The 9,214-nt window shown below is 59.1% G+C and overlaps 1 protein-coding gene across 2 annotated transcripts in view; it reads right to left on the bottom strand.

Annotated features, from left to right (window-relative positions):
• Window positions 1-3,573: 3,573 nt before the first annotated feature.
• IDO2 (indoleamine 2,3-dioxygenase 2) overlaps window positions 3,574-9,214 on the bottom strand; it is a 6,909-nt gene continuing 1,268 nt past the window's right edge. For both annotated transcript variants that reach the window (XM_027706316.1, XM_027706317.1), the window contains 8 exons: window positions 8,536-8,655; window positions 8,211-8,329; window positions 7,885-7,899; window positions 7,348-7,447; window positions 7,027-7,144; window positions 6,872-6,923; window positions 4,975-5,123; window positions 3,574-4,366 (listed from right to left, as the gene is read on the bottom strand). In XM_027706316.1, coding sequence (XP_027562117.1) covers window positions 3,996-4,366; window positions 4,975-5,123; window positions 6,872-6,923; window positions 7,027-7,144; window positions 7,348-7,447; window positions 7,885-7,899; window positions 8,211-8,329; window positions 8,536-8,655 — 1,044 coding nt within the window. In that variant the 3' untranslated portion in view covers window positions 3,574-3,995. The remainder of the gene's footprint in view (window positions 4,367-4,974; window positions 5,124-6,871; window positions 6,924-7,026; window positions 7,145-7,347; window positions 7,448-7,884; window positions 7,900-8,210; window positions 8,330-8,535; window positions 8,656-9,214) is intronic.

The raw sequence follows: 9,214 nt of genomic DNA, 5'->3' as shown, positions 1-9,214 counted from the left end.
GGATGTGACATCTGGCAGCCCGTGGGTGCTCCCGGGGATGCAGCAGGTCTGGAGCTCCCCTCCAGGAGTTGGGGAAATTGCTCTGACATGAACTCACCAGCGGATGGAGGGAGACTGGGACAGAAATGAGCAATCCTGGCACGGATCAGGAACACGGGGAGAGGGACGGCAGCCATGGCTTGGGCTGGATCCGGCCGTGGCTCCAATGGGACCTTCACGGTGTAATGACAGCCCGGGGACCCTGAGATGGGGCTGCAAACTCCTGGACACTTAAAGGAGGTTGATCATGAAAGAGTTTATAGCTTATGAGGAGGTTGTAAGGCAGCCAGGGCCTGGATAATGGGGGATTTTAATTACTTGATATTGATGGACATAATAAGTGTGCAGCAAACCACTAAGGGAAACCTGTGGCTGGAGGGGAGAGCGAGATTGATCTATGCACAGCATGTTAAATCACTTAAATCATTCAGAGCCTCTTCTGGCCCCAGCTCCAGGAGCAGAGCCAAGTATGATAAATAAGGTCGGGGTTGGGAAGTGTCTGGAATCCAAATGTTTGTATTCCTGTTCAATTTCCAATATTCTCGGGGACAAAAGCAGCGAAGCCGAGTGTGCCCGGGGGCTGTGGGAATCCCTGCGGAGGGGGCTGGCAGCAGGAAAGGGCTTCCACCGCTGGGGGCAGCTCGGGAACTCTCACACAGATCTGTCGCAGGGGAGGGTGACTTGGGTGAGGAGGGAACCGGAGGCCAAAGTGACTGAGAAGGACGGAAAGTCTGAGCAAACGGTGTGGGTGGGATGACGGCTGCAGCCTGGGCACGGCCTGTGGGGCAGGGCTGGGCAGCTCCCAGGGCTGGTGGGGCTTGGTGAGGTTTGGTGGCACCAAAGGTGTGCCCAGGTGAGGTCTCCTCCTGCCACCTTGGCCGGGCACCAGGCTCCCTTCTCCATCACGGGGGTCCAACCGTCAGGTACCACGGGGGAAACCTCTGCTTAAGGCAACGGGACAACGAGGGGTCAGGAGACAAATGGACACCCCAAGACGTGGCTGGGGGGGCTGTGCTGGGCCTGCAGTTGCAGTTCCACAGTGGAAACGTGTCCAGCAGGGGCAGGGCCGCGGCTCCAGCGATAAGGGGGGAGGTTTCTGTGTGGGTGGCACCAGTTTGGGGCTGGAGCTGCTGCTCGGGGTGTGGCCGGGAGCTGTGACATCCCTCCTGGTTTTCCATCCCCTCCCTGGCACGTGTCAGTCCCAGCTGACCCTGCGGATGCTGCAGGGCTTGGTGAGATGGTTCAAAATCTCGTTCTCACCTGCACAGAGCCTGGTCAGACTGAGCATCCCAACCTCACTGCGGGGATGTGCCTCTGGGAGCTCAGCACCTGTAAAGAGGGAGAGGGCTCTGCTCTTTTGCTGCTTTTCCCTTGCTGAGACAACATTAATTTTATTACAGAGCTGCAGAAATGGGCTTAACTCTGCCTGTGCCAGTGTGGGGGGTCTCAGGTGTCCCCCGGGCTCAGGTTGTCCCACCTGGGGTCTGGCTGAGAGGTCACCCAAGCCTGAATGTTGCTGCTCAGTAAAGGTGATGGGCAGCTGTGGCTGGGCTCGTCTCACATGTCCCAGGTTCCCCCAGTGCCCAAACAAACCCTTTGGGGCAGAGCAGCCCATGGCAGTGCAGCTCCCACTGGTGGGATGCCGAGCACGTGCTTCTCCTCAAACACATCGTGCCATTTTTAGGCACAGGCATAAATTATTGAAATGCCACGTGCTCCCAGTCAGAACTCACCTGAGGCCTCAGGCGCCTGCCTCTTGTGATCAGTGTTAGACAGCAGTGGTTGGAAAACAGAGGGAAATCAAAGCTCCCGTGGAGCAGCTGTCCCAGCCTGCCAGGAGAGCACAGGGGAAAGGGCTGGGCCTCACTGTGCATCAATGTTTGGGTACTGCCAGAGTGGCAGGATCCTCCCTGAGTCTGATTCTGAAGGAGCTGCAGCTGACTAATTGTGAGCTGGCTCCAAGAGAGCGTTTGGTAACACGAGCTCAGAGCTGGGGAGCCCTCACAGTGTGGTTTGCTGACCTGGGGATGCAGAGGGCTGACCCTTTCTCTGCAGTTTCTTAGGCACCTTCTTTGTCCCCCAAAGGTGCTGTACCTGAGTGTGCCCTTCAGTGCAGGGAACCCCTTTGGCTCCCCAGAGCCCTCCGACACCTCTCTGGTTTCTCAGTTCCCATTCTCTCTTCTGGGGTGACACAAATCCACCCTTGTTGCTCCTGAGGATCTGCTCCTGGATCCCCCTGGCACGGGGCAGGGGCAGCCTGTGCAGGGAAGGGAGTTTGCAGCAGGAAGGAAATCCACCTGTGGTGGGTCCTGTGGCCTTTCCTGGCATCAGCATCACTGCTGCCCAGCAGGATTTGTGCATTCACAGCACCAGTGGAGCCCCTGCCCCCCTGCAGTGCCAGCCTGCCCCAGCTCCCTCCAGTCCTGGCAGCATTTCTCACTTAGCTGGAGTGATTTTTCCCCCCGCTCCAAGTTTGCTGTTTTCCTGAAATGGTCTGAAATGTAATAGACCAAGACAATCATCAGGATGAAATATTTCCTACATGAAATATGCAGCAGCTATTCAGAAATGAAGATCAAGTGGAAGGAGGGCTGCCAGGCAAAGATTTAAAGGTGCTGACATGTTCCCGTGGGTTGTTTACTGAAATCATCTCTGAAGCCCCAGTTTTAGGGCTGCATTTCAAAAAAGGGCACAAAATACAATTTAGCGAGACCTTTAATAATTCAAGCTGTGGCGTGCTGAGCTTCTTGTTGCCCTTATGGGAATGATGCCTCATTTCAAAGGACCTTGACTCTCTTCTGGCAGTGCAGAAGGGGCACTGCCAGGGCTATTTTTGCACCAAGACACTGATTGGGTGTGAAACCTGCCTCTGGTGGCCGTGCCAGCAAAACCTGGGCAGGCAAAACGGAGCCATATGGCCTGATTTCCCTAAAGACGCGGATTCCAAGGAATTTGGGCGTGCTCTCTTGCTATAAAAGGGCAACTTGGGCACCTGGCTCTATAAAAAAAAAAAAAAGGTTTAGCCCTGCTGTTGGTGCCAGGCTCTGCCCACCCAGCCCGGCCCGGGGTGAGCCGGTTCCTGCAGCCCCGGGCCGGGGAGCGGCTCCCGGAGCCGTCGGGGCCCAGCGCGGGGCTGTCCTCGGCTCTCACCTCACCCGCCGTGCCTGGATCGTGGGACCCTCCACAGCGGGCTGACCCTGGCACCAGGCTGGGTGTTGTTCTGTCCGTCTATTTTTCCCTCGCTGTCCCCCCGAGGAAGCCGCGTCCCCTCGTGTCCCCTGCTGCAGCCCGGGGTTACTGAGGCTCAGGGAAGCAAAGCCCGTGTGAGCCCCAGCGTTGCAGCTTTGCCCCTGTGACATCCCGAGCCCGTAAGGAACAGAGGCTCCCCCCGCAGACCCCCGGTCCCCACCAGTGTTTTGTTTTTCCCGTTCCTCCGCTGCGGGATCGTCCGCGCCGCGGCCAAACGCGGGTTTCTGCCGCCACCTCGCGATGGAGCAGCGCCGGGATGTCGCGACGGACACAGGGCCCGGCAACGCGGCTGGATCGGGATTCGCTGCTTTATTCGTCCGTGTAACCCCCCCGTGTCCAGCCCCTGTGCAGCCCCGGCCCCCGGGGCGCTGCGGGCAGCAGGCGGGGCGGGCAGGGACACGGCTCTTCCCGGTGCCGTGGGAGGACGCTGCACCCACCCTGGTGCCTTGGGACGATGTGCAGGTCCCAGTGCCAGGGGAGGACACCGTGCCCGTCTCCAGGCCGTGGGGGGATGCTGAGCTCACTGTGTGCCTTCAGGGGGGAAGCAGCAGCACATTCCTCGTGTCCCGAGAATGTTCCTCGTGTCCCAGACAGGCTCAGGTGGGAGTGATGCTGCCCAGGGGAGGGTTTGGACCTCGGACAGACACCGGAGCCGCCCGGCCTCCTGCCCCCGCTTTGGGCAGTGCCCTGCCGACCCTCGGGGCACCTCAGGCGCTTATCATCCCCTCCCTGGTGGTGTCCCTGATGCTCTTGAGGAAGCTGAAGATGTGGGACCCTCCAGTGCCTTTGGCCTCCAGGGCGGACGGGGCCTTCCCCAGGGCAGGGCCAGCCCCGGTGCCCGGCTCTGCCCGCCCGGCCCTGGCTTTGGCCGCCGCCACGGCCACGTACTTGGTGACCACGGTGATGTGGTAGGACCTGAAGTCTGTCAGAGCAGACACGCAGTGGTTGAAGGCTGCACGGAGCCGCTCATCCCCCGAGGAGAGCACGTGCTGCTTCAGGGACGGGCCACGCTGGATCTCCTCCACGAAGGCTCTGTGGGGCGGGGGCATGTAGCTCCTCATCCTGTGCAGGAAGGCAGCTGCAAGACACCAGCAAAGGGGGAATAAGTTGTGGGTATGTGGATTAAAGGCCACAGTGCTGGTGGTGCTGAAAGCCTGCACAGCTTCCTCTGCTCTGCCTCCAATTCAGTGAGAATGAAAACCCACATTAGGTCAGTGCTCCATTAGGGTTGGCCTTAACTCTAAAAGACAGGTTTTAGCCCTGCTCTCAGCCATTTGGATTGGTTTATTTTGTTGGGTTTTTTTGCTAGTAGAGTGGTTTTGCTGATTTCTGGTCAATATTTCTGTTGTGGGCTGGACTAACACGAAACTCTCTGAATGGATGGGGTAAATCACTGGCAGGATGCAGGCACGCTCTGCTCCCTCATCTCTGGGCCCATAGAGAAGCTCAGTGAAAAGCTGACAGGCAAAAAGCAAAGTGTGGCTTTTGGGAATTTATCACAGTGAGGAAGCACCCACCAGAGCCCCGTTTATAATCTAAGGAATTGGGCAGAACCTGGGCTCGGAGATGGGCACGTGTGCTGCTGGCTGGCAGAGCTGGCAGAGCTGGCACAGCCGTGGGAATCGCTCTGGCTGGTCTCTTCCCCACCCCTTGTTTCCCTGGCAGAAGGAGGAGCGAGTGTCTCACCGGTGTCCTGGCGGTGTTGGATCCCCAGCAGCTCATCGAAGGCGTGCAGGACGCTGCTCTGGGCCGCGCTGCCCCCCGAGAACCCCAGGGGCTCCTCGGACACCCCCTCATAGACCAGCCCGGCTGGCATGGCTGGATTGTCCTTCCAGCTGGGAGGGAGACACGGATCAGGCAGTGCCCGTGGGGCAGCTGGGGACAGGGCCCTGTGAGAGGGGACTCTGGGCTGGCAAGATGGAATGAAACCTTCCTGGCCTGGCCCCTCCTCACTCAGCAGTGCCAGCCGTCCCCAAACGGGAGATAAACTTGGAAATCACATGCTGTGCCAAGGTGCAGGGAGGGAGAAATCCTTAATTTTCCTTGCCAGGAGCTGGGGATCGTTCTCTGGGGTCACCATGCCCTGGTGAGCACCCTGTGGCGTGGTGCTGGGACACCCTGCCCTGGCTGCACCTTCTGCTCCAGCTCGGGGAGGTTTGTGTGAGCAGAGCTGCCTTGGTGAGGGAGGGGCACTTGTCTGGGCAGCAGTGGCACAACAACAATTCCTTGAATGCCAGTGGCCACTGGGATAAGCAGCAGGAAGAGTCACCCAAATGCTTCTCTGAGTCCCTGAAGTTCGTACTTTGGATTTTCCTTTGTTCCTGTTACTCAAGGTTACGTCTCCAAAAGCATTTAAAGGATAAGTAGAGGCTGGGTCAGCCTGCCTCTATTTATCTCCACAGATAACAAGGCTGGGATGGGATTTCCTCCCTCTGAAGCTGCTGGTCCTGGGCGGGCTGGGAGCCAGGAGCTCCCCCCACACACCCTGAACTCAGAGCCTGTCAGCCCCCACTGTGCAGAAATGGAGAAGTGCTCGCTCCCAAAGAAAGAGAAGAGTTACGATTTCAGGGAAATAGAGTGCCTGGCACAAAAATATCTCTTGACCTCCTGCAGAATGCACCGTCCTGGGAGGCTTTCGGTGCTGGCTGCTCGGGCTGCTGGGCTGAGGGGACAGATTTTCAACAAACTGCACAGAAAATAGATTCATTATCAAATACCAGAATATTTTTAGTCCTCCCAGGGTTGTATTTATAGTAACCTCTACTAGTGGGAAGTTCTTATAAGCAGAAGGGAATTTTAAAGGCATGTTTTTCCAGGCTGATGACCATCAAGACAAGGTCAGCTTGGATTAAAAAAAAATAAGAGAAACCTAATCAGGATGCACGGAGCCTTTTGACTTGGGAATGCTGAGATATGCGGGAGAGAAATAAAAATAGAACCCCCCTGAGCAGCCCGGGAGGGAGCAGTTTTGGAAGCTGCAGCCCCGCAGGGATGCTGAGGGATGGTGAACACACCACGCTGGGCTCTCAGGGCTGGGATTCTGCCTTGCCCAAATGGCTTTTTCAGTATTTGGGGGAGATTTTGTTTTTTTCCAGTTGACAGAATTGTAACAGAGCAGCAGCAAGAGGCTTGTTAGGGATGTTTCCTTAACGTGCAGTGGGAAGAGCCTCTGCTGGGCTTCGCAGCCTTGTGTGCACAGGGTGGAAGTGAAGAGAAATTCCTCTTCTCCTGTCAAAGCTGTTCGGCCAAGAGCAGGAATGATTCATTTGTGCACAATTCTGGCTGTTGGGGCACAGAGACCTCCTTGGGGCTGAGCTGAAGTGTGGGATGGAGGGTGGGTGGAGGGGGCAGACCCAGCCCTCAGCCCTGGTTTGTGCCCAGCAGATCCAGTGCCTGGGAACTCCCAAGGGACAGGATCATGACACCCTGAGGAGCATCACTGCCAGACACAGGGCTGGTCCCCACCTCGCCCTGGGGGACCCCCTGTCCCACCTGGGCTGCCCCTTCCCAGCACATTCCCAGTTCCCCCCGGCCCTGGGAGCTGCCAGCACAGTGGGTCTGAAGGGAAACCTGCTGCACTCACCCAGAGAGAAAGATGCGGATCACGGCGTAGAACACTGCGGGATCCACGTGGTCTGGGAGGAAAGCAGGGAGGTCAGAGCAGTCACAGCCACACGTGTGATGAGCTGTGGCCTGGGCAGGGCTGTGCAGACACAGCCTGGCTGGGGCTGCTCTCACCGTGCATCCGCCTCAGCGCCTCCCTCATGGCCTCGATGGCCCCTGCCAGCTCCTCCAGGGCTCTCTGCAGGGTCTCCTCATCGCGCTGCAGGATGGCAGGAAGGGCCCTGATGATTGCCTGTGAGAGGAGAGGAGAGGAGGGAGAACACCAAGTGACAGGGAGGGGTGGGATGCCTGTGTACAGCGGCTCTGGACACTCGCTGCCACCCATGCCAGCTCTGCTCCTCCCCAGTCCACATGCAGGGGACAGGGTCACCTCGTGGGTGCACCTGTGGGCACTTTCCAGGTGAGCAAAAAGCCCCGGGACATGGCAGTACCCACCTTGATGCCAGGCACAGCCGCCTTCTCAACCAGGAGGGTGACGAGGACGAAGCCCCGCAGGCTCTCTGCCCCGGGCAGGGTGATGATGGGCTCCAGGTTCCTGCACGGAGCAGCCAAGGAGAGGGATTAGTGGGGTTGTGGCTCAGGATTTCCCTGCACACCACACCTGGGACCCGCTGAGCTCTTGGAACAAAAACGCTCCCAGGCTGCAGAGCCTCTTCTCTGCACCCTGGGCAGAGAGGAGCTGGCACAGAGCAAAGGGGGAGCTGGGCTGGTCTGGTTTAGGGGCACCCACCGCCCTCCCCAGGCCCTCCTCATGCCCCATGGATGCTGGACCTGCACGGACAGAGCAGCCCACATTCCGCTGCAGTCACTGTGCTGTCGTCTCAGTGGCATTTGTGAGACAAACCCTGGTGTTGCTGTGTGTGCACACAGAGAGGGGCTCAGCCTGAGCAGAACCCTGCAGTGCTGGAGAGCTGAGCCCATCCAAACAAAACCAGCACCGTTAGAAAATAAATGAGCATCTTAACTACTTACTCGATTTCCAGAGGCCTGAAGGCGTTTCAGTTGTGGCCAACAAATGCAGGAGAAAATGCGGGGGGAGAGAGAGAGAGAGAGAGAGAGGAGCATTATAAATTGTTCTGGTGACAGGTTGTGCTCTGCAGGGAATAGGGGAGTTGTTCCCAGGGGCTGCTCCCACAGGCACCCACGTCCCCACAGGGTTCCTGTGTCCACCCCAGCCATGGCGGGGCTCAAGGGGAGGGGTCTGGCAGAACAGGAGCAGTTTGGGAACCGTCTGTCCCCAGCACCTGCTCGTTCTGCGGGAAGGGCCGCGCTCCGTCCGCCGGCGTTCGCCCGTTTACCCGTTGGGGTCCTTCCTCCTCCAGTTGGCCAACACAAAGTCTGCGTGGCTGAGGATGGGCGGGAGGCCCAGGGCCTCGGAGACCTCCCAGTAGGGCACGGCGAGGTTTCGGGGCAGGACCTGGACGGCACAAAGCACGGGGGAAGGTGGGGACGCTGCCAGGCCGCTGAAGGGTGCCCGTGCGTGGGCACCAGCCGGGCAGGAGGGGTCACGCTCCCGCTGCAGCAGCAGGAAAGGGGCTTTGCTCCCGTGGGATGGGTTCCGTGGGAGCAGCATCAGCCCCCGGACCCCAAGGAGCAGGTGAACCTGCTCTGCGCTGCCGTTACCTGCACGGTGCCCTCCTCGCCCTCCTGCCAGACGTAGCCCATGGTGATGAAGCTGAGCACCAGGTGTGCCAGGTGCAGCTCCTCACGGCCTCGGAGGTGCCGGGGGCTCAGCTGCGGCATCTGCCAGGGAAATCCTTGGGAGCAAAGGGGCAAAGCCGGCAGTGCCAAGGGCCCCCGAGGTGGGGTGTGTCCTGCCAGCCGGGGTGAACCCTCCTAAGTGCCTCTCCCTGCCTTCAAGCCTCCCTTCCCACCCGCCCTGCAGGATTTGCTCCTGTTCCACTTCTGCTGGTTTGTGAGCAGGGACAGGAATCCGTAGGGTTTTCCTCAAAAGGGAAGCCCCTCTTCCTGGTGCTGGGATGCCCCTGGGAGCAGCTGATCCCTGTGTCCCTTGGCGGGGAGCACGGCTGGGATGAGACACGGCTCCTGTGACATCTAGAGGGCCCCCTGCTCGCCCTGCTCCAGCCCTCGCCGGCTGCTGCCTCCCGGCTCTGCCGCGGGAGCTGTTTCTATGCTGGGTGTTGTTTCCGTGCCGATGTGAAGGCTTTGCTGTCGCCTGGTGTCAGCCCTGGCTCAGGACAGGTCCCTGCTGCTGGGTTGCTTTCCCACGCGTTTTGCAGATGCTGCTGTGTCAGACCGAGGTCTGGGAGAGCTCCAGAGGCAGGAGGAGAACACGGTACCG

Source organism: Neopelma chrysocephalum, unplaced genomic scaffold (genome assembly GCF_003984885.1).
Source record: "Neopelma chrysocephalum unplaced genomic scaffold, ASM398488v2 Primary Assembly neopelma1_367, whole genome shotgun sequence".
Lineage (NCBI taxonomy): Eukaryota > Metazoa > Chordata > Aves > Passeriformes > Pipridae > Neopelma > Neopelma chrysocephalum.
The sequence above is the reverse complement of the archived record's forward strand: the minus strand, read 5'-3'. Positions and strand labels throughout refer to the sequence as shown.